Below are 24,176 nucleotides of genomic sequence, written 5' to 3' on the forward strand. Positions count from 1 at the left end.
ACTAATGTACCGGGTACATTATAAAAGAGAGTAGAAAAAACAAATTGAACTCTGAAACAACCTCTGGGCTGATTAAAGTCAGGGCATAGCTTACTCACATGGAACCCTGAAACAACCTCTTGGCTGATCTAAGTCAGGGCATGGCTAACTCACAGATCCAATCCTGAAACAACCTCTGGACTGATCTAAGTCAGGGCATGGCTAACTCACAGATCCAATCCTGAAACAACCTCTGGACTGATCAGCAAACACATTACAGAGATAGCACGGAAGGTTGGCAAGCAAATTCAAGTCTTACAAAGACATAAGAAACTAATTAATACTGATGCCAAAGTCAAATTATATAATGCCTATTTTTTACCTCATTTAGATTATCGTTCTATTGTATGGCATCATTGCGGGAGAGGTAATTCAACCAAATTAGAAAAACTTAATGAACGCGCTTTGCGTTTTATTTATAATGATCATAAAAGCACATATGAGGAATTATTGTTGCGTATTAATCATCCTACTTTGTATAATAGGAGAATGCACAATATTTTAATATTAGTATTTAAGGCTCTGCACAGGACTGGTTCCTGAATATATTTCTAAGTTATTTACACTACGTAATTGTAGCATTAATTTACGGGGTGATAACATTCTTATAGTACCTAGAGTAAACACCACTAGTTATGGTCTTCATTCCTTGGCTTATCAGGGTAGTAAGTTATGGAATTCTCTTCCAAACAACATGAGATTGTTGCACGAATTAAGTAAATTTAAATCGGAAATTTCCAAAGTCAAATTTGATATTGACTGTTGTACCTTTTGTAGAGGATAATTCTATTTTAATTTTATTTTACATATATACATATATTTATTTCATTGTTTACATCCATATTTTTATATTAGCATCATGTAATTTTAATTTTTAGTTTAGGTTATTTATAACTTGGAGATATTAGCATGTACTTGCTATCTTGTAATTCAAGTATAAATAAAGTTATTGTATTGTATTGTATTGTATCTAAGTCAGGGCATGGCTAACTCACAGATCCAATCCTGAAACAACCTCTGGACTGATCTAAGTCAGGGCATGGCTAACTCACAGATCCAATCCTGAAACAACCTCTTGGCTGATCTAAGTCGGGGCATGGCTAACTCACAGATCCAATCCTGAAACAACCTCTTGGCTGATCTAAGTCAGGGCATGGCTAACTCACAGATCCAATCCTGAAACAACCTCTGGACTGATCTAAGTCAGGGCATGGCTAACTCACAGATCCAATCCTGAAACAACCTCTTGGCTGATCTAAGTCGGGGCATGGCTAACTCACAGATCCAATCCTGAAACAACCTCTGGACTGATCTAAGTCAGGGCATGGCTAACTCACAGATCCAATCCTGAAACAACCTCTTGGCTGATCTAAGTCGGGGCATGGCTAACTCACAGATCAAACCCTGAAGCAACCTCTGGGCTGATCTAAGTGGGGGCATGGCTAACTCACAGATCCAATCCTGAAACAACCTCTGGGCTGATCTAAGTCAGGGCATGGCTAACTCACAGATCAAACCCTGAAGTAACCTCTTGGCTGATCTAAGTCAGGGCATGGCTAACTCACAGATCAAACCCTGAAGCAACCTCTGGGCTGATCTAAGTCAGGGCACAGCTGACTCTCAGAACACAGAAACTCACAGTTTTTCCCTGATATGAATTCACCACTTCCCTCCCCACTACTAAATTGCATTTATTATTATTTCATTATTAAAAGACATTTATCCTCAATAAAATACTATCTAGATTGTTTTCATTTAGTTTATTATTTACTCTAACAATTTATTTGATTGATGATGATAATAATAATAATGATAGTATCAGCAATAGTAAATTTGCTGTGGACAAATTTGTTGGGCAGGTAGTTTTGGTTTTCCATTGCACTTCTATAATAGAAAATGTATTCAGTCTTATCATTAATTTAAGCTGCCATTTTTCCTTACAATTGGAAGCATGGGTGGCAGCCACTGCTAATGTGCCACCTCTCTCCAATGCAACCCAGGTTTAAGTTCTGCCGATCTCAGTGTTGTATAAGAGTAGAGTTGTTTGTTGGTTCTCTCCGTGCTTCAAGGGTTTTTCTCCTGGTTCTTTGGTTTTCCTCCCTCCTTAACAATCAACTTCTAAATTCCAATTCGATCTTTGGGCTTTCAGCTACAGGTGTAGCTGGATCCTAGCTCTGTTGTGATTGTACCAATCTGCGATGCAACAGCTAAAGTTTAATATTTTTTCTTATAGTTATCTCATAGTTCGTTATTACCAGCTTGCTGCTTATATTAAGATTTCTTGTGATCCATGTATGTTGCTAAGGATGTTATTACTGTACGATAAGCACCATGTGGTTCTAACACAACATGATCCAGACAGACCGGCTCTATTTTCTTTAGTAATCTTTACAGCATTTCAATGAGACCGTTACTAACTGATTCAAAACTATAAACATCCATGTAAAAAAAATGATATATATATTCTGTCTTTGATTTGAATATAACATACTAGTTATTAAGGTGTTAAATTTTTTATGATTGAATAATTATTAAAGATCTGAACAAGCTTGAAGAAGTTACACTGATGAAAGCCTTTGTTTAGACCGAAACATCTGTTTAAAAATCGTAAATTTCACAAGTTAGATATAACTTTAATTTAATTATTATGATGAATCATGAATTCTAAATGCAATTTCGGAATAGCTCAAAGAAACATTATTCCAATCTTTAACATAGTTTTTGTTGTTGTTCAAGATTGAAGAGAACAGACAGAGAGTCAGATTTAGTCTTCTAAGTTCTACAGTATAATACAGGGTTTGTGCTACGCCTTGAAATCCTTGAAATCTTTATAAGAAGTCCTGGAATTCAAAACCCATTTTAAGTGCGCTTGAAAAGCCCTTGAAAATAGCTAAGTTGCTGGATACTCCTGGAATACGCCTTGAAAATGCAACGGTTGCTTATTTATCATGATCACCTACTCTAACCTAATTTTTGTTGAAAATCCATTTATTACTTACGTGAATAAGGTTGTTAACTTATATGCTATTTTCCATTTTTTTAAGTCGATGATATGGAGCCTGAAAATAATTTATTGTATTTATTATGCATTGTTAAGAAGAAATTCACAAGCAAAATTGATCCTTGATAATCATAATTTTGGCCTTAAAAAGTCCTTAAAAATGCCTTGAATTTTGTGTCAGAGGTGTAGCACGAACCCTGATAATAAACTATATTTAAGATATTTTTAATGCTTATGATCAGTAAGTTATCTTAAAGACTGAATTATGGAAGGGGTTGATATGTCACTGCCCTCAATTGAAAAACAAAATGAATAAATGAATAAAATAAAATAACTTTTGGGCATTTGTTATACATGTAGTACCCTACTGTACAGAGACCATATTAAATTCCAAGCTACTCGGACCTAAATTAATTTCTTGTTAAATTAAAGTTTTACAATCATTATAATATATTAATAGATCTCCTGTGATATGTTAAATTATTTCTTTTCAAGGTAATCTTTTCCTCATTTGCCATGAGGAGTCATCTTGAGAACTTAAAGGCAGTTAAGCTACTTCATTAGTACTTGTTATAGGGTTATTAGAATACTCAAGAATTTCAAAAATCTACAACGGCCACGTCAACAGAAAGCGTAAATAATTTCTCTTTTGGGTTTTGTTCATTTGAGATTTCATTCACCACGTTGTTAGTAAAGTCAACTCATCCACAGGGAAGACAGACTGTAAAGGTTCAAAACCCTAAAGACTATTGAAATTATTAACACTTCCAGTTGACATAGCCATCAGGGATTTTTCAAATCTTTAAGGTCCAATACTTTATGGTAACGGACATATTTGATGGCCACTAATGGGTAGTGTAACAGTAGTGCATGTTCAGGGTTCATGCTACTCCTTAAACTCCTTGAAAACTCCTTCAATTTAATTCATGTTTTCAAGGGCACTTGAAAAGCTCTTGAATTTGACGATTTTAGCGAAACTCCTTGAAAATTCAAATTTTTGCTTTGATCTGTACTTGCATGGTTCTGAAAAAGATCTAGTCAGAAAGATTGGAAAATCTGAAAGTTGGTTATGTGCAACCACCGTTTAAAACCTTGGCATAGTTAGCTGAACATACTCCTTGAAAATTCATTTTTGGGTCCTTGTATACTCCTTGAATAGTCCTTGAATTTTAAGTGGTTACCTCAGCACGAACCCTGATGTTACTTTTACTTCTGAGGTCTTGGGTTTGATTCCTATAGGCTTTGCATCACATGTGAGTAGAGTTTGTTGGATTTCTGTGGTTTTTCTCCTGGTTGTCCAGTTTCCCTGAGGGCCGTAACCAGAACTTTTACAGTGAGGGTGCGCATCAAATAAAATTGGACCATTGACCAGTTTTTAGTAGCCGCTTTTTATTACCAACTGTCATGTTTTTCACATAGTCATAGTGGTTTTCAAAAACCCGTAAAATACACCAATTTTAAAGCAAATGGAGATAGATGAGCAGACCTTAAGCTTTTATGGGGGGGGGGGGGGGTGCAAGTGCACCCTGTGCTTCCCCCTGGTTACAGCCCTGCCCCTCTGAGAGAAATATAATGATCTTTACATGTATTTAAAGAGAGGATGACGGCATGACAGTAGAAACCAATTAACTTACAGCCTTTGGTAGGGTTACAGTAAAGGTGCTCTATACCGCTTATATAGGCTTTTTATTTTAACTCAATATACGAAATTTGAGGCCACCATTTTGACAGTTGCCCTATTATTGTCCTATTAATACAAATTTAAGAAAGGTTCCAGAGGATTCTACAGCTTCCTACTCTTATTTGTATTATACATGTTATAAGAATGATGTATTTAGTAAGAAGATTTTTTCATTGGAGTTGCCAGACTTAGTGTCTCTTGTTTCTTTGTTCCTATGTCAAAATTTCCTTCTTAATTTCCACCAATATCATTAAGTGTAATTAACCCATGAAATACAAAAAGTAAATAACAGAATCGTTGGAATATAAAATCAATCATTTTTTGCGTTTGTTGTGTTTCTATTTAACAGCTGGGGTTTTTTTTTTTTGTTTTTTTTTAATTATGTTTTGGAAAATTGAACAGAATTGTTGGAATATAGAATCAATCATTTTCTGCATTCATTTTGTTTCTATGTAACAGCTGTTTTTTTTTTTATTTTAGATAATGTTTTGGAAAAGGGATCAAAACAACCCAAGGGAAAACCCCTAAGAAAACCTCAAAAACCTCTAAGATATTGGAAGAGATAAATAGCTAAAAACTAGTGTAAGCTGCATCAGTGTCACCTCTTTCTCCTTTACTCAAATTTATTTTTCAAATTTCGTACAGTTAAGTATAATTTAAGAGGCTCTGGTACTAAACTTGAGCAATATTCATTTAACAGTAAATGGCGTCTTAATTCTTTTGTATCCATAGCTAGTCATCTTTGGAACAATTTACCATCTAATGCGAGAAATGCTGTTAACGTAAATAGCTTTAAGAATATACGTAAATTAGACTTCATACCTTTTATATATCGTTAGATAAATTTTTATTTATCATATATTGGATATATATATATATATATATATATATTTCTTATTTCCTTTATTAACTTCCCATTGTAAATAGATATTTATCATTTCATATTTTATATTTATTGCATATATACATATATATATTATATTTTATATCACTTTAATTTAGGTTATTTCTTAATAGATTAGTGCACGTGCGCATTTTAAACGAGTATGTGAAATGCTCCTAGGCGTTATGTGGATAAATAAACTATTATTATTATTATTATTACTCCGACGAAGGACTAGCGTCTGAAACGTCAGTTTTTTCATTTCTCCACAGTGCATAATTTACCTTTTTATCTCTAAGATATTGGCTTAATCTGGCTTTTTTTAGAATTTGATATTTGCCACTTTGTTCCTTGCAAGGTCTTATTCCTTTAACAGCTGTTTTTTAATTTTTAGTAATGTTTTGGGAAAGGGATCGAAACAACCCAAGGGAAAACCCCTAAGAAAACCTCAAAAATATTGGCTTAATCCAGTACATGTGACAAAAGAATTTTTTTTAGAATTTGATATCTGCCACTCTGTGTTCCTTGCTAGGTCTTATTTCTTTGACAGCTGTTTTTTTTATATTTTTAGTTATGTTTAAGAAAAGAGATCAAAACAACCCAAGGGAAAACCCCTAAGAAATCCTCAAAAACCTCTAAGATATTGGCCTGATTTGATGCGACAAGACTTTTTTCAGAATTCGATAATTGCCACTCTCTGTTCCTTGCTAGCCCTTATTACATTTCAGTATACAAGGTGTATCCAGCGGTGTTAGAGACATTTTGGTATGTTTTGACTCCCTTTTTCCATTTGAATTTTTTTGTTGTGAGTATCAGTTTTTTTATGGGGGGAGGGGAAGGTAGATTTGTTTAATAGGTTTGTGTAGAGCTTTTTTTGGTAAATCTAATTCAAAAGTTTTAGGAGTAATAAAATATTAAACATGAGATAAGAAAGAAAATTGTTTTTTTGGTAAAAGACAGTCTATCTGGTGGTTTTGAAAATTATTGTTGTACAAACATTCGGACCATAGAGCTTTTAAGTAGTGTTTAAAAAAGGAGTAAGAGTGTTTTATCAGGTATAAAAGCACAAAGGCGTAGCCAACTGCTATTATACATGATAAAACACGATCTACGAGTTTTTTGAACTGCTTAAAACACTCATGAACAATTTATAAGATTTTGGTTCAACTGGAGCCACCATACACATCACGAACATGGATTTTTATGCTTCAATAGAGATTTGAAGTCACTGGCATGCGCAACCAGATTCAATAGAAGCTCCCACACGTTGGATATTGCATGCCAAGGCAAAGACAGGCATGTTGGTCAAAGATTTTTAGGGTTGACTATGACCTTGATGAGGCTCTAAGTCTTCATCTAAACTTGGATGCATACTTCATTCCTGATGAAGTCATCATCATAGTATTCGAGTGATCTAAAGACCACATGTGTCTTTATATAAAATCACTTGAATACTAATGAAGAGGACTTTATCGGGTATAAAGGTCCATGCAAGTGACATGTATGGTGGCTCCAATCGGACCATAAGCTTATGAATTATTAATGAGTATTTTAAGCTTGCTACATATTTCCAGGTACAGCTGCTCAAAAAATCAATCTATTAATTTAATTAATAATTAATAAACCAAAGGTATAGGAATATATATAGAACTCAAAGGTTCGCACTTTACCCTCTCAGACTATCACTGCTCCTTATTAAGGGTAATTAAAGCTAAGCTACGCTAAACAGAGAACAGTCAAAACAGACGTGGAGATTGTGTAGATGTTTTGGACGATGAAGTCATTTTTTTCCTTTCATTGATGTAACACGATTGCTTTAGAGCAGGGTTTTCATTAAGTTTTGAAATAATAGGTTGAGAATATTATGAAGTTGCTGGAGAGCCCTCACAGGGTTTTGAAATAATAGAACAAGATTGTAGTAGTTTAAGCCAAAAAAGTTTGCCTCAGAATTGGAGCATTCTCCAAACTCAGACTCTTGATTTAAAATCTGACAAATGGTATGTCACACTGACATTCTGATCAGTGGAATACTTACCTATAATAACAATAGGGAGGGAGGGAGGGCGGGGAAAAAAAAAATCTAGTATTTAGCGCATTGTTGCCAGAGGCTAGCGATAGTGAATATCGTAATGCAAGTGATTGTTGGCCGAATTTAAGGTCAAGCTAGCATGATCACATGGATAACATGTGATTGAGTTGACCCAATGCAAAAAAAACGTTGATTGATGCAGTATCCGTTTACTAAAAGAACAGAAAAGATTGGGGAAAATTGGATTACCTCAACTGTAAGGCTAGGTTTTCTAGAACTTTCCAATTAAAATGATGCATACTATTTGTGTTTCCAACCAAAATTTCTGGTTTTTCTTGTTAAATGGAAAGCACCCCTGAGCTGTGTTCCTATTAAATATTTTTTGCTTATCTATTGCAGGTTGAGAGAGAAATTGCAATCATGAAGCTAATAGAACATCCCCATGTGCTTGGATTGTATGACGTTTATGAAAACAAAAAACATTTGTAAGTGCTCTTTATTATTTAATCATAGCTGCATTAATTAATGTACAGTATGATGGATGAATCAATGCACTTTTTCGGCGCTAGCCGTCACACAGTATAAATTGTTTTAGATCGTGTTACAGTCACCAAAAAGTTCGGACATTCTTGAATTTTCGTACAAATGTACTGACTTTAAATTAACTATTTACTTGGTTCGTTTAGTTAGTTCTCTAAATACAAGTGAAGATTTTTCTAGCTTGATTGAAGCTTTTCTTACTGCTCTTAAGAGAGCTAACTAAAGAATTCTGTACCTAAATTTTCTCTATAAAGTCAGTGAATTTGTATGGGAATCCGAGAACAATGTCTCAACTTTTTGGTGGCAGTAACACGATCCAAGCTAGCGCCAAAAAGGTGAATTGAATTTGATCGATTCAATTTAATTTTGAGATATGATATTCACTGTCAAAAGTATAGCAGGCGGACACGAGATCAGGCAGAGCAAAAATGTAGGCATTTTCCTAAAATTGCTTCCCTCTGACCTTGACAAATCAAACTGTTCAATGTTCAATTTCTTGATTATTTTTTGAGCTGCCTGCAAACTGAAATTTTCCTAATTTTGTGAACAAGGTGCATTCTGGTCTAGCTTGGGTACAAAAATCACCACATAACACATGATGAACTAAAGATGTTTGTACCAAAGCTAGCTAGACCAAAGGCCTATGGTATGGTATTTTAAAGCTTACCCTGATGGTTGGGCTCCCTGTGTTTTCTATTTTCCCCCAGATAGTTGGGATGCCTGTGTCAATAACAGTAGTTGTTGGCTATGGCCATTTTCTTTCAACATCTCAAATAATTATTCTTACCTGGATTAGTGGGCTACCTGTGTTGTGATGATAATTTTAAACTCGTGTTCAAATCAATTGATTTTTCCTACAGATTTCTTATTCTTGAGCACGTTTCTGGAGGAGAATTATTTGATTATTTGGTCAGAAGAGGACGACTACCCATAGCTGAGGTATTCAATAACAATATGTTAGATATCAACCATTTCTCTAGATACTGCAATGTTACTCTATCTGTCTCTAATTGATGGATTGCAAGCATTCCCAAGAGAGTTAAAAGACAAAAACATGGCGGCCATTGTGGTACAGTTAACAATGGATGCTAATGAGAAATCTTTTGTTAAATGGCACCAACATGGCTGCAATGACGTAACGTGCAAACAAAGAATAGACCTCCGTATCTTGAGTATGATGCCTTTCCATTTTAGACCACATGTCATTCTCTTGACAATAAGATTACGTTACACCCAAGCTCCAAGAGTCCTAATTTCTGCTCAATTTTGTCAAGTGTATTATAAACAAAAAATCGCACAATCTTCTCGTACAATTTAGAATTTGAAATCATAGATACTCGTGGTGTTTTGAAAGCTTCTCAAATTGGACTTGCCTAAAGGCTTTCAAAACTTTCAAAACATCATTTGTACCTATAAATTTCGAATCGTACTTGAGATCGTCTGATTACCTATACAAACCTGGCCATCAGTACATTTTCATTTTGGTTGCAGTCTAGAAGATTTTTTGCACAGATAGTTTCTGCTGTCGACTTCTGTCACAAGCATTGTATTTGGTGAGTGAAGACATTTCCCTTTGAGATGTTGGTTTGCTATTTTTTTAAACAATGAAATACAACATGATCTTATAAGTCTATTGCTATTACTTTTCAGTCATAGAGATTTAAAACCAGAAAATTTATTATTGGACAGAAGAATGAATATTAAAGTAGCAGACTTTGGAATGGCATCACTGCAGGTACTGTATAGTTTAGTTTAGTTTATTTGTCACAATATAAACATATACATTTTATAAAACTTGAGACATACAAATTTTGTGACTGGCGAAGAAAACGGAACTTTCGTCCCAATTGATATTCCCTCTCCGTACAATTACAAGGAAAAAACAATAATAAAAAGAAAAGCATATCAAAATTTATCAATATTCAAATTCAAGAGATTTTAAGGTGGTAAGTATGACAGTATGTGACACCCTCCCCCCCCCCCCCACACACACACTGCCCAAATGATGAGATCCTGAATTCCTGAAGAATGAAGTTTTGAATTCTCTACAGTTGCTCCTGAAGGGTTAGCCTTGGTTTCGTGTAGAATATAACACATTTTCCAATGGCAAATTGGCAGAAAGTCAGTATTTTTGTATTTTTTGAGCACAACCAGTAAACAAAAAAATGATACTCTAGGGAATGACACATGCCGAAAAGGGCTATTGTTGCAATTAATGCATTGAATATTGATTAATGGCTGTTTGCTTGATGTGCTTTTCGCAGGCTGGTGATAATGCCATGCTGGAGACGAGCTGTGGGTAGGCAAAACTATTTAAAATATATCTATAAATTATTAATTTATTAAATGTCTTGATCACTGGGAAGCAGTTAACATTTAATCAAGCAAGGACCAATAGATTTGCAGTTGTTTGTTTATACACCCCTGATGTTGTTTTGTTTTTAATATCCTACTTAGGTCACCTCATTATGCTTGTCCTGAAGTTATACGGGTGAGTTAATCATGACACTTACTGCAATTCTCAATAATTTATTCTGCTAACTCAATAGTTATGATCTGACTGTTGGGTTTTTGCTTTTCACTGCTGCCAGTCAAAAATATTAGAGGTACTGACTGATTAGTTTTGATTGACGGCAATATAAATATATATATATTCAAAACAAGCCGCTTAAATGTCTGAGTTTGCAGAATAATGAGAATTGCAGTAACTTGTTATGATGTTGTATTATTAGAGTGAGGACACTCAAACCATGAGCACTTGAATATATATGTTTGTCTCACTCAAAATTTTTAGATATAACTAGCTAAAGACTAGATATAACTAGCTAAAAACTAGTGTGAGCTGCGTCGGTGTTTCTAATGAAACAGTAATGATGAAAAGGTAAATTATACACCGTGAAAAGATGAAAAAACTTACTGACGTTTCGGACGCTAGTCCTTCGTCGGAGTAAAAGAGAGAGAAGTCCCTCTTTTACTCCGACGAAGGATTAGCGTCCGAAACGTCAGTAAGTTTTTTCATCTTTTCACGGTGTATAATTTACCTTTTCATCATTACTAGCTAAAAACTAGTGTGAGCTGCGTCGGTGTTTCTAATGAAACAGTAATGATGAAAAGGTAAATCATAAACCGTGAAAAGATGAAAAAACTTACTGACGTTTTGGATGCTAGTCCTTCGTCGGAGTAAAAGACGAAGGACTAGCGTCCGAAACGTCAGTAAGTTTTTTCATCTTTTCACGGTGTATGATTTACCTTTTCATCATTACTGTTTCAAAATTTTTACTGTAAATCATCTCTTGAGCCTTTTTTGTCCATTGGAATAAGATTTATTTTATTTATTATGGTGTATGTATTAAGTCAATGCTTCATTTTTGAGGGTTTAAAAAAGGTAGAAAAACTTGTTTGGGAAATGATAGCCCAATTAAAAAAACCCTAGGTGTTTACGATTCGGTGTTTATGCTTTAGATAATTTGAATTTGAAATTTTATTACCATAAAGCATAATATGTGTGATTATGCATTCTGATCATGACATATCGATCTTTTTTTCACAGGGTGAAAAATATGATGGCAAGAAAGCAGACACATGGAGTGTTGGAGTAATTTTATATGCCCTACTTGTGGTATGTTTAATATGATTTTTCTTCTTTTACATTTGTTGTCACAGTTATATGACCAAAACCAAAAAGGAAAACTGGAAATAAGCAGACATTCTTTTCTCTTGTTCTTAGGGAGCTCTTCCTTTTGATGATGATAACTTAAAAGGTTTGCTTGAGAAGGTATGAAGCTAATCTGAAATGTATGATCATTTTTGTAACCTTTATATTTCATTATTGAGTGAAATAAACATAGACTCAGCAACCCCTCAGGTGTTATTGTCATGGGTCTAAATCTTATCAAGGTCGGGGATTCATTTTCTCCAATTTTTTGCGAAAAGATTTTCGATCAATGGCGCCAGTATACACTAGTACGATGTACCAGGCCTATTCTCACATCTTTGGTCTTGAGTTCAATTCCTGGACTCAGGATTGCAAAGAATTGTAGTACCAGAAAAAGGCAATTTTGATGTTCATTGCTTTCATCCATCACAGGTAAAGAGAGGTGTATTCAGTATTCCATCATTCGTCCCATCTGACCTGCAAGAATTGTTAAGAGGGATGATACAAGTAGATAAAGATAAGAGATACACTGTAAGTATGATACTATTGACAATATATAGACAGACTTATATTTACCTTGGGTGTGGTGTTTGCCATTTTATACCGCAACCATTTCATATGGTTCCCAATAGTTATTAGTTTCTTGGAATGAAGAGATAACTAGCAAAAAACTAGTGTGAGCTGCGTCGGTGTTTCTAATGAAGCAGTAATGATGAAAAGGTAAATTATACACCGTGAAAATTTCGGACGCTAGTCCTTCGTCGGAGTAAGAGAGAAAGAGGTGGTAGAAAGGAGTGTTTATATACTGAGAATAAGACAAAAGAAAATGATGAGAACAAGGCAATCAATCATGAAATGAAAGAGAAACAATCCAAAGACAAAAGAGTGGATTAGTTAAAAGCAAAGTGTTCAGTAATCCCGTTGGGACTAAGAGTGCCCAATAGGTGAATAAGCTTCATTTCTTTGGTCTTGCGACAATCATTGTTGCCGTTAATCAAAGAAAGTTTCTTGGAACGTCAGTGGACCAAACGAAGAGACGGGCGCAGTCCAAAACTGATTTCAACAGGGTGACCCATCAACTGTTTACCCTGACTCTTAGTTGACTAAGTCAACATTAAGAGAAATTGACTGCTCTCTACTGTTTCTAATAATATTTTTTTCTTTAACGCTTTTAGTTACAGCATGTTAAAAGGCATCCATTCTTAGCAAGGTAATCAAACTGTGCAAGCCAAATTGTATTTCTATCTAAAATTTGCAATGCTTGAAATTGTTTGCCGACTATTATACTTCATTTTTGCTGCTCAAGCCACTAGGTTAAAAACTTTTCTCAAGTTGATAGGGTGGCTGTGATGTACGTAATTTGCGTGTTAAAGTAGTGTAACCCAGATTGATGGGCTACCTGTGGTAAGGTTGTGTTTCCCAGATTGATGGGCTGCCTTTGGTAAATTTGGGTTACCCAAATTGACGGGCTACCTTTAGTATTTCTGTGTTCACTAGATTTATGGGCTATCTTTGGTATTGTTTTGTTATCCACATGAATGGGCTGCCTGTGGTAAAGCCGTGTTTCCCAGATTAATGGGCTACCTGTCTCCTTCGTTAAGTAGCAGATCACATGTTAATGCCCCTTGGGTAAAAGTTGCTAGCTACACTTTCTCCCATGCTTCAAGGGATTTGCTGTACTGTAGATGGGTTCTCAGTTTTTTCCCTCTGCAGAAGTTACCTTTTTTTTCAGATCTACGTAATATGCTAACAGTGTTTCTGACTCTTGTAGAAATTCTTGCATACTTTTATTTTCCAGTTATAAAGAAGAACTCCCTCCTGACCCAGAAATAATAGACATTGTGAGAGTAAGTTCACTATGCAACTGATTTTACAGTTTATCGTAATATGCGTTTGCTATTTCTTCAATAATGGTATGATGGCTGAAGCAGCTCTACTTCTCTACTCCTCTCCTGGGATAGAGATGAAACACTTGTTACAAATATGTCTGTTTGTCTGTTCAAATTTAGATCGAAGATATCAATGCTAAAGATGAGATAGATCCAGATGTCCTTGCCTGTATGACATCACTGGGATGTTTTAGAAACAAAGATAAGCTGTTAAATAACCTCCTGAAAGAGGGGTAAGGCAATACTCCAGTTTCGAATTCTCTGTTGCTTAGAGTTAGCCAAGGTATACGAGACCCAGACGGCTGAAAATGAGCCTAGGTCAGGTTTAATTTTGTGTAAAATATCCATGTGCTCTAGATGGCATAGCAGACTTACCTTAACTCTAGGGTCTCATGCTTGATGCCTGACCTCGGCATCACATTATGTTATTTTAGTAGAGTTTGTTCGGTTTCTTTCTTGATTTGAGGGTTTTTCTTCAGCTTCTCCTCCCTCCACAAAACCTAAGATCAGACTATCAATAAACGTTGTTCAAAGTGAGCATTCTTTACTTTCCAATTGGTAGAGTGAAGGAATTTAACCCGTGAAATAAAAAATGTCATTCAACGTGTAATAGCCAATTTTACAATAACTTAGAAATTCCTTATTAATGCCAATAAACTACACAATTTTATATTAAACTTTTTTCGTGTCATATGCACTTTAGGTTGTATTAGTCTAATATCTATTTCACGGGTGTAATGACTTCACTCAATGTTTTTCTGTCTATTTTATTCTACTTCTATAATTTCTCATCATGGCTTTGTTTTATATATTTACAGCAAAACTATAGAAAAAGTAGTTTATTTTTTATTACTGGAGCGAAAAGAAAGGGTTCCCTGCAATGAGGACACTGAAGTAGCGACTATTAACAAACTTACTAATTTAGGTGGGTAGAATCAATTTTATTCCATCATATCAGTAGCGTAGCCAGGATTTTCTGAAGGAGGGAGGAGGGGGGGGGGGGGGGGATTCAAAGATCTGCCAATTTGCTTGAGTCCCCTGAAACGCCGAACCCAAAAAAATGAGTAAGAGAAAGAAAGAAAGAACTAACATTGCGTTTTCCGTTTTCTTTTTGGAAATTTGTTTTTATAAAAAAAACCTGAAAATCACCGTATAAATTCTATATGAGAGATGAGGCAGTAAGCCGTGTGGGATAGGCATATAAGAACATGCGTAAAAGGTAAATTACGAGCCTTGTATGAAACGACTAAAGAAGAGGGCCAATGGGCCCTTTCACAATTTCAAAACTTTTACGTGACTTGAAGTTGTGAAAGGCCCATAGGCCCTCTTCTTCGGTCGTTTCGTACAAGGCTCGTAATTTACCTATTACGCATGTTCATAGATTCTATGACGCTACCATTTTGTTTCCATGAAGGGGGGACCCTGCCCCCTTGGCCTCCTTGCCCCCCCCCCCCCCCCTTCCTCCCCCCCCCCCTTCCTCCCCATCCTACGCCCCTGCATATGAATATATGACAACATGATGGTGGATGATTTTTTGCTCTTATTCAGTTGAAGACCCTCCACGCAAGCGAGTAGATTCCTGTGGTTCGCCAAGGTTACAAAGATCAAGGTAATATGTCTCAAAAGTTATGTTGAATTCGTTTTGATCAGTTGATTAGATGGGTGATGAGTGTTTTAGGTCAGGGATATATCATGGTCACAGCAAGCAAAAACTTCATCAGGGCTTAAAATGACCATCGGACACGGGACACTGGACATCGGACATTCGGACATCGGACACCGGGCATCGGACATCGGACGATGTCCGGCCAGAACTGGGACTTGTCCGGTCAAATCTTTGTCTGGTCGGTCATTTTGAGTTATGACTAAGCCAGAACTAATTTGGACTGTGTTGGTGACCGGCGACTGATCGGCCGTAATTTTAAGCCCTGTACAACACGGTACGTTTGTCCGAAGAATTTTTTCACGGTCATGCTAATCTGCTATGTCTCATGGTAAACATCAGTTATTGTCGTTACTAGAGCAGATTTCATATGGCTGGACAGAATATGCGGATTTCGTATGGCGTTATGGACTTGTCATAGCATGATGGTATTGGACTAGTGATTTTGTGCTCCCTCATTGGTTCAAAGGATTTCCTCAATTTCGAGACATGCTGTGTTGTTTCACCGTTATAAGAAGTGTTCTATTGTATCAATTAATTAATGAAATTCATTCGTTTATTCGTTCATTCATTCATTTATTCGTTTATTCATTCATCCATTCATTCATTTATTCGTTCGTTCATTCATTCATTCATCCATTCATTCATTCATTCATTTGTTCATCCATTCATTCATTTGTTCATTCATTCATTCATTTGTTCATTCATTCATCCATCCATTCATTCATTCATTTGTTCATTCATTCATCCATTTGTTCATTCATTCATTCATTCATTCATTTATTCGTTCATTTATTCATTCATTCAATAATTTTTTATGATCATTTTTTATTCAGTTGCTCGTCCGATTGTTTGGTCCGACTTTTGGTCCCAGTTAATAAGTGTTGTGTAAAATGTTAAACGCAGTCAAACTTGCTTTAACTAGTTTTTGGTTTCACAGACAAACCGTATCACTGTGTCCGTCACCACCCATCGTAAGACCTCGTGCTGAAACACACACAGGAGCATCAAGGTGTGGTTACTACTCATAACTCGTATATCATGCATATCATATCTTTATCTTATATAATTTGTTCCCCATCATTGTCATCAGCATTACCATTATTAATTACCATCAACGTCATCGTTATCATTAATCACATTTATTATTACATTGCAAATTATCTCACTTTAGGCCGAATACAAACCGTTGAATTTCACATGAGCCGAACCAAAAGATATAAAAAAATATGCCTATTGTTTACATTGTTTATAGCTCATGTGTAGTTCGAGATTTGACCTGAGTCTTAGAGTGCTTTTCATGGGTTTTTCTTTTTCTTTCAAACTATTTTCAAATGTGATGGACGGCGGTCAAAAGGTGGCATTATTAAATATACAAAACTATTCACTTCATTTAGAATCAATGCTGAAAATATTTTTAAAATTAGGTATCATAGGCACTTTAACAGTCTAATCTGGTCTTGTCTTGATTACAGAAACATGGGAAAAAATTTAAACTTATTTTTCATTTTTTTCTATTTATCCATCCCCAGCTCTCCCGTGCAGATGATTCACATCAGCCCTAAACACCAACCATACCTACAAACAAGGAGTCCTGGCCCAAGTCCCCCTGATTCACCCATCTCCACAACACCCCCAGGAAGCCCATGGAAGTCTAGGCTGTCTAATTTCAAGCAAGTCATTGTTGGAACGCCTAAGTTTCATAGGAAAAGACATACTCATACGCCAGGTTAGTTGATATCTTTAGCTTAAGGGAAAGTGTCAGTCATACTGGGAAAGCATTTTTTTCAAATACACATTTGGTCTTCCGCCTTTAGTCATTAAATGGATGTTATCAGTCGGCTGAGCATCTGGTACGGCTGTGTATTTTTACGAGTCACGGAGTATTTTGACAAGCCTTTTATCATTTAATTCTGCAAATAAATACTCAAACTCCTTCTAAACTCAATCGCACCCGATCGCGAGCAGATGACAAGTGCTGATACAGTCTCATATCAGGCATATCCGTATCACGCACGTTCTTTGAAGATCTAAATGATAAATTGTTTATAACCGGTTTTTTTTTATTGTAATTGATTTTTTTATAGTTTTTATATCTTGCATTTTCTTTTTCGAGAAAAGCATTCAAGTTGTTGGTGCAGAGCACTAAATTATAAAGTTTACAACTAAGAATAATAATTTCATTTTATTTGTCAGGAAGCAGTTCTGGAGAGAGCACACCTGTCTGTCCGTCACCAGATTCTTCACCAGAGTATGTATCGTGTGATGAACAAATTGAATACTTTGATTCTCTTGATTATTTTGAGTTAGATGAGCGAAACGAAGCCTGAAAATCTGGGTACTTGATGTGATCACAACTGAGTTACAATTTTACTAAAAGTTTTGACGACTGTTTTCGATTTTGCACACCCCTTATTGAATGGTGATGTTGTTTAAAGATGGTAATGATAGCAGTTATTAAGAATACGTGGATGAAGATGATGGTAATGATGATGATAGGAATGGTGATGGTGATCGTAGTAATGGTGAAAGTGGCTGGTGATGGTAATGACAGCAGTGATGAAGATGACAGGGATTATGGTGCCTGATGGTGAAGATAGTAATGGTGACGATGGTTGATGATGGTCACGGTGAAGTTGGTTGATGTTCATGATGAGACTGATGGTGACGATGGTTGATGATGGTCATGTTGAAGGTGGTTGATGTTCACAGGGGCGGCGGAAGCTTAAAAATTTGGGGGGGGGCACTCCAATATTTAACGGTACCTTGAAATGACCCCCCCCCCCCCCACCGTTTAGCTTGATTACAAACGTGTATAAGTGATATTTCAATCAGTAACATTTTGCGCGCATTAAACCACTTGCAATTGTGCTGAGAGACACAAAAATGATGCAAGTCGTCGCTAGATATATCGTATATTTTTTAGATACAGAAAATTATGTAATATCAAAATAATAAATAATGGTAATCATAACCAAATCTCATGCGTTTTTTTTTTTTGTGTGAGGCATTGTATTCTGGGGGGGGCAGGCCCCCCCAAAAAATCTAGTGGGGGGGGCCAGTGCCCCCCCGGCCCCCCCGCTTCCGTCGCCCCTGGTTCATGATGAGACTGATGGTGACGATGGTTGATGATGGTCATGGTGAAGGTGGTTGATGTTCATAATGAGTCTGATGATGACGATGGTTGATGATGGTCATGGTGAAGGTAGTTGATGTTCATGATGAGACTGATGATGACCATGGTTGATGATGATCATGTTGAAGGTGGTTGATGTTCATGATGAGACTGATGATGACCATGGTTGATGATGATCATGTTGAAGGTGGTTGATGTTCATGATGAGACTGATGATGACCATGGTTGATGATGATCATGTTGAAGGTGGTTGATGTTCATGATGAGACTGATGGTGACGATGGTTGATGATGGTCATGTTGAAGGTGGTTGATGTTCATGATGAGACTGATGGTGACGATGGTTAGAATGATGATGATACATCTGATGAATGATCGTTGACGACTAAGACAAATATGAGAGATGTAATGTGATGGTAACGAAAGGGGCTAATGTAATGCACTTTGTTCACTTATCAGTAACTTAATTGAGTAAATGCAAATCTAACTTGAAACGCAGTTAAACAAATAACAAAAAATAAATAAAGATTGAAAAAAATTGAATGATTAAATTCAGAATGATTTATTATTGTAATTAGTGTAACAATGTAATTCATCTTTTGAGGTTAAGATAAAAATAAAATAAAACGTTAAATAAAACATTAAATATCAATGAAATTAGTATATAATATAATTAAACAGTTGTAATGAAATATAAATATTAAATACATTAAACCCCTAAACTAACAACCAATAAGAAGATAAATAAATGGAATGGGATGAGTGGAAAATGGAATTGACTGTTTGAATTGATTTTTAAGTCAACTAAAATAATAGACTAACTTGTAACAGCATGAAGTAAACGTTGCTATTAAAGGCGCGATTACACGGATCAATTTTCTCTGCAACTTGTCTTGCAACAGCGTTGCGACACAAGTTGCAAGATTGTTTACACGGTGCAACGGGAGACGCAATCGTCAACTAAAATAATAATAGACTAACTTGTAACAGCATGTAGTAAAATTTGCTATTAAAGGCGCAATTACACTGGAGTAATTTTCTCTGCGGCTTGTCTTGCAACATCGTTGCGACACAAGTTGCAAGATTGTTTACACGGTGCAACGAGAGACGCAATCGTTGCCAAAAGTAGAAACGAATTCTACTTTTGGCAACGATTGCTGCAACTTGTCTTGCGACTTTTTTTCCAACTGCGCTGTAGGTTACACGCTGTAATGCTCCATGCAACTTGTTTCGCAACGCCGAGAGAAAATTGCTCCGTGTGATCGTGCCTTAAGACCCCGTCCACACTAATGCGTTATCGAAACGCTTCGTTCTTCATCTCAGCGAAAATACATCGAAAGTTTCACGTCCAATTTAGTGTTTTCATAGCGTCCACACTAAAACGATTAAGAGCGCAGATACGATCGGGACAATCTCGTACCCGGAGCCCTTATTTCTTACTGCGCATGCTCGACGAAATAATTGGGCTCTGGAAAACTCCAATATTTCTTGTGCTGTTATTGGTTCTTGAGAACAAAGGAAGATACCGGAAGTAAAAATTACAGTACAGGGAAAATAAACAAGATGGCGTCTCGAATTAAGTACACCAAAAAAGCCTGTAGGGCCGGATTTTTAAAAGTTTTGCCGGTTTTGTAATGGAAATTGTATTGATGTCCATCCATTAGATATTTTCGGAGTTAATTTAACTGAAAACCATCTTCAAAACCGAATTTTCCAAGCGCAAATTCACATGCTCGTTGAACATCTTCCGCCATTTTGAATTTACCTAGTCTGTCATAATGCACATGTGCGAGAAACCCAGAATCTGGGTCTTCCGGTTTGGAGTTTTCCAGAGCCCAATTATTTCGTCGAGCATGCGCAGTAAGAAATAAGGGCTCTGGGTACGAGATTGCGATCGGGAATGATGCAATATCATCATCTGCGCATGCGAAAAACAGACGAGCCGGTGTGAATGACGTCAATGCTTTCAAAAGGCTCCGTTTTCGCTGTCCACACTAATACTAAAGGCCTTTGTTTTTAAATGTCTCCACTGTGGAGAGCGTTTCAGTCTTTTTTAGCTGGAAAGCAAACGTTTGCGTTTTCAAACGGAAATACATTAGTGTGAACAGCCCCTTTGGCTCGTGAAACCCCAGGGCCTGGTTGTACGAAAGGTGGATAGCGCTATCTGACAGATAAATCCTTACCCAGTAGATAAGTCGATTCTGTTATCGAATAAATTTATCAACTGGATAAGATTTGTCTGTCGGTTAGCGCGATCCACCCTTTGTATACAACCGGGCACATGTGGCGGGCAGAGGCTGTAGTACGGTAAACTAACAAAAAATAAATGCATGATTTAAAAATTCTTAATCATAAAAAATAACTCATATCAGCCTTGAAACTGATATCAATAATTGTTTGTTGGTTAGCGCGATCCACCCTTTGTATACAACCGGGCAGAGGCTGTAGTACGGTAAACTAACAACAACAACAAAATAAATCAATGCATGATTTAAAAATTCTTAATCATAACAAAATAACCCATATCAGCCTTGAAACTGATATCTATAAAAAGCGACGTGTTATGCAGTAGACTAAAAATAAACTAAAATAAGGAGCATGAGAAAACAAATCGTCAAAATAGTATAACTCATTGATCTCTTAATTAGCCTTCCTTGCATATCTTTTAAGAGGTTCTTTTCTTTGTCCTTCCCCGGCTACAAAGAACCGCTAAAAAGATCTGCGAGAGGAGGCTCTTTTTATTGGTAATACCTAAGAAGTAATGTCTGAAGGGGATGTACTACAGGGTTTGTGCTACTCCTTAAACTCCTTGAAAACTCCTTGAATTTCTGCTTTGATCATTACTTGCATGGTTCTGAAATAGATCTAGTCAGAAAGATTGGAAAATCTTAAAGTCAGCCATGTGCAACCACCGTGTAAAACCTTGGCATAGTTAGCTGTACATACTCCTTGAAAATTCATTTTTGGGTCCTTGTATACTCCTTGAATAGTTCTTGAATTTTAAGTGGTTACCTCAGCACGAACACCGTATTTTCTACCTTTTCTATATTGACGATAGCGGTTAGCACTCGTTCACATTCTTTTATAATCCAATAGACTCCTTGCAGCACTTTGGAATGAAGCTCAATCTGGGGACAAACAATAGGTTCCAATTGCCCTATTTGACTATGACGTCCAATAACAATCTATTGTTTAAACGCAAAGGATCATGGTCGTCGGAGGGGGTCAAATCAACGCAAATTCACCGAAAATTGTTCTAAAACCCGTATCAATCCACAAAGAGAAGTAGAATAGCAAGCAAACGCTAAGAATATTTTTTAGTACATATAAACACATATTATATCTGAAAACCAGGCCATTTCAGATTAAACTGTTTCGCTAGGAGCAAATTTTGTTGAATTTTCTATTGGAATTGGCGATTCTATCCCCCACATAAACAATCAGTGACGTCATAGTGAAATAGGGCAATTCTCAGGAGATTGGGATTCTTTTGTTTTGTCCCCCAGATAGATCTGCTTTGACGTCACATGCAAGGGGTCTATAGGTCGTTTTGGTCCATGTGAACGAGTGCTAACCGGCGATAGTCTGATGCTAATTAACCTGGATTGCGAGTTTTATCTCGATCTGCGCGCAGCAATGAAAACAGTGTTACTTCATATCGAGAGATTTATTCTATTCTGTCATATTCGAATTTCTTAGTCTGGTAAAGAAGTCATGGTTTGGCCATCTGATGTTGGGACATAACGGTCATCATAGACAAGAGGTCAGTTATTAACTAAAGATAAGATACCTTATTAATATTCGCGTTGATTTACTGCATGGTTTATTAAATTACACGCGAAATTCACGCGGTCAGTAACGTACGTTTCCCAATCATACGATAACCACTACAAACTGACACTATATAAAGTAAACATTCAACCAAAAAAAAACTGACCAAATGATTGATTGACAACCAAAAAATAAAGGCTGTCGACTTTAACGGGAAGCCTAACTCACTCAGACCGGCCAACGGATAGTGCGAAAGATAGCGAACCAACGCGATTACACGGAACAATTTTCTCACAACTGATCTCGCAACAGCGTTACGACACAAGTTGCAAGAGTGTTTACACTGTGCAACGGAGACGCAATCGCTGCCAAAAGTAGAAACATATTCTACTTTTGGCAACATTTTTTTTTTCAAATTCCGCTGTAGGTTACACGCTGCAATGCTCCATGCAACTTGTGTCGCAACGTCGTTGTGAGAGAAAATTGCTCCGTGTAATCGCGCCTTTAGCCAGCCAGATACCCAATCAAACGTACAACGATCCATACGCGGATCGACCAATCATTTAATAATCTATCTCTCTGTGTTAGGAACCTTTCTTCATCGTAATCAAACAGAAGTCTTTCAGTACTGTAAAGGCAGATGTTGTCCATGCTTTCTTATCGGTTAGTTTAATTAATATTCATTATATGGTTTGATTTTCCCTTTTTCACACACTTTCCATCATATTACATCATATATCTTTTACTTTTTCAACTTCATTGCTTTAGTATGTGCTCTCCTGCTGTCATCTCTTTTCCTGTTTATTTGTTCGTTCGTCTTTCACTAATAGACCCTAACCCTAATGACATTTCATACCTATACCACCACTGGAAATCCTTTTCAAAATCTCTTATCATATTCAAATGTCAATACCTGTGAGAATACTAAAACAATAGTGGAAATTAGTTAAACAAAAAAGCTAGTGAAAAGGATTCTGGAAGTGTAGGTATAAAACGTCATCATGCTTGAGGCTTGTCAATTTAGTTTATTTGTGGTTCTTCTTGGTTTGTTAATTTGTTGGATTTGTTTGTTTGTTTTGTTTTGTGTTTTGATTTGTTTCGTTTTGCTTTTTTTGTTTTTGTTTTTTGTTTGTTTTTTAATCCTATTTTCTTATTATTGTTTCCCATTTTTCATTCTTTTGCTCTTGGGCTGTGCCTACTTTGTCCCTACAGGTCAGTCATCTGACGCACTGTGTTGCCACTCAAAGCAGTTTTAAAGCAGAATACAAGAAAGTAGGAGGTAATCTACCGTACTGGTGATTTACGATTTGCACACATCAATTCTGCTACTTTATTTATGCATCTCATTCTGCATATCCCTCCCTTCTCAGACCTCAATCCACCCACCCATCCATCCATCCATCCATCCATCCATCCATCCATCCATCCATCCATCCATCCATCCATCCATCCATCCATCCACCCACCCCCCACCCATCCATCCACCCACCCACCCATCCATCCATCCATCCACCCACCCACCCATCCACCCACCCATCCATCCATCCACCCACCCATCCATCCAACCATCCATCCATCCATCCATCCATCCAACCAACCATCCAACCAACCATCCATCCATCCATCCATCCATCCATCCATCCATCCATTTATCCATCCATCCATCCATCCATCCATCCATCCATCCTTGCCATACATACATCCATCCATCCATCCATCCATCCATCCTTCCCATACATACATACATCCATCCATCTATCCATCCATCCATCCATCCATCCATCCTTCCCATACATACATACATCCATCCACCCACCCACCCACCCATCCATCCATCCACCCACCCACCCACCCATCCATCCATCCATCCATCCACCCACCCATCCATCC

General features: G+C 36.7%; 1 protein-coding gene across 2 annotated transcripts in view; it reads left to right on the plus strand.

Annotated features, from left to right (window-relative positions):
* The window catches only part of LOC116306574 (serine/threonine-protein kinase BRSK2), a 38,138-nt gene that overhangs the window by 8,683 nt on the left and 5,279 nt on the right, over positions 1–24,176 (plus strand). The window contains exons 3-22 of one of the 2 annotated variants that reach the window (XM_089026579.1): positions 8,033–8,118; positions 9,034–9,112; positions 9,665–9,726; positions 9,824–9,908; positions 10,438–10,472; positions 10,631–10,664; positions 11,724–11,792; positions 11,901–11,948; positions 12,261–12,359; positions 13,004–13,038; positions 13,627–13,675; positions 13,838–13,950; positions 14,536–14,642; positions 15,266–15,326; positions 16,321–16,392; positions 16,913–17,109; positions 17,577–17,631; positions 22,215–22,278; positions 22,875–22,949; positions 23,499–23,565. In XM_089026579.1, coding sequence (XP_088882705.1) covers positions 8,033–8,118; positions 9,034–9,112; positions 9,665–9,726; positions 9,824–9,908; positions 10,438–10,472; positions 10,631–10,664; positions 11,724–11,792; positions 11,901–11,948; positions 12,261–12,359; positions 13,004–13,038; positions 13,627–13,675; positions 13,838–13,950; positions 14,536–14,642; positions 15,266–15,326; positions 16,321–16,392; positions 16,913–17,109; positions 17,577–17,631; positions 22,215–22,278; positions 22,875–22,949; positions 23,499–23,565 — 1,492 coding nt within the window. The remainder of the gene's footprint in view (positions 1–8,032; positions 8,119–9,033; positions 9,113–9,664; positions 9,727–9,823; positions 9,909–10,437; positions 10,473–10,630; positions 10,665–11,723; positions 11,793–11,900; positions 11,949–12,260; positions 12,360–13,003; positions 13,039–13,626; positions 13,676–13,837; positions 13,951–14,535; positions 14,643–15,265; positions 15,327–16,320; positions 16,393–16,912; positions 17,110–17,576; positions 17,632–22,214; positions 22,279–22,874; positions 22,950–23,498; positions 23,566–24,176) is intronic. The other variant, XM_089026580.1, reaches the window with a different exon arrangement.

This window comes from Actinia tenebrosa, unplaced genomic scaffold (genome assembly GCF_029948245.1).
Source record: "Actinia tenebrosa isolate PJP-AT-01 unplaced genomic scaffold, QUT_ActTen_1.0 PGA_scaffold10__47_contigs__length_13832649, whole genome shotgun sequence".
Taxonomy (NCBI): Eukaryota; Metazoa; Cnidaria; class Anthozoa; order Actiniaria; family Actiniidae; genus Actinia; species Actinia tenebrosa.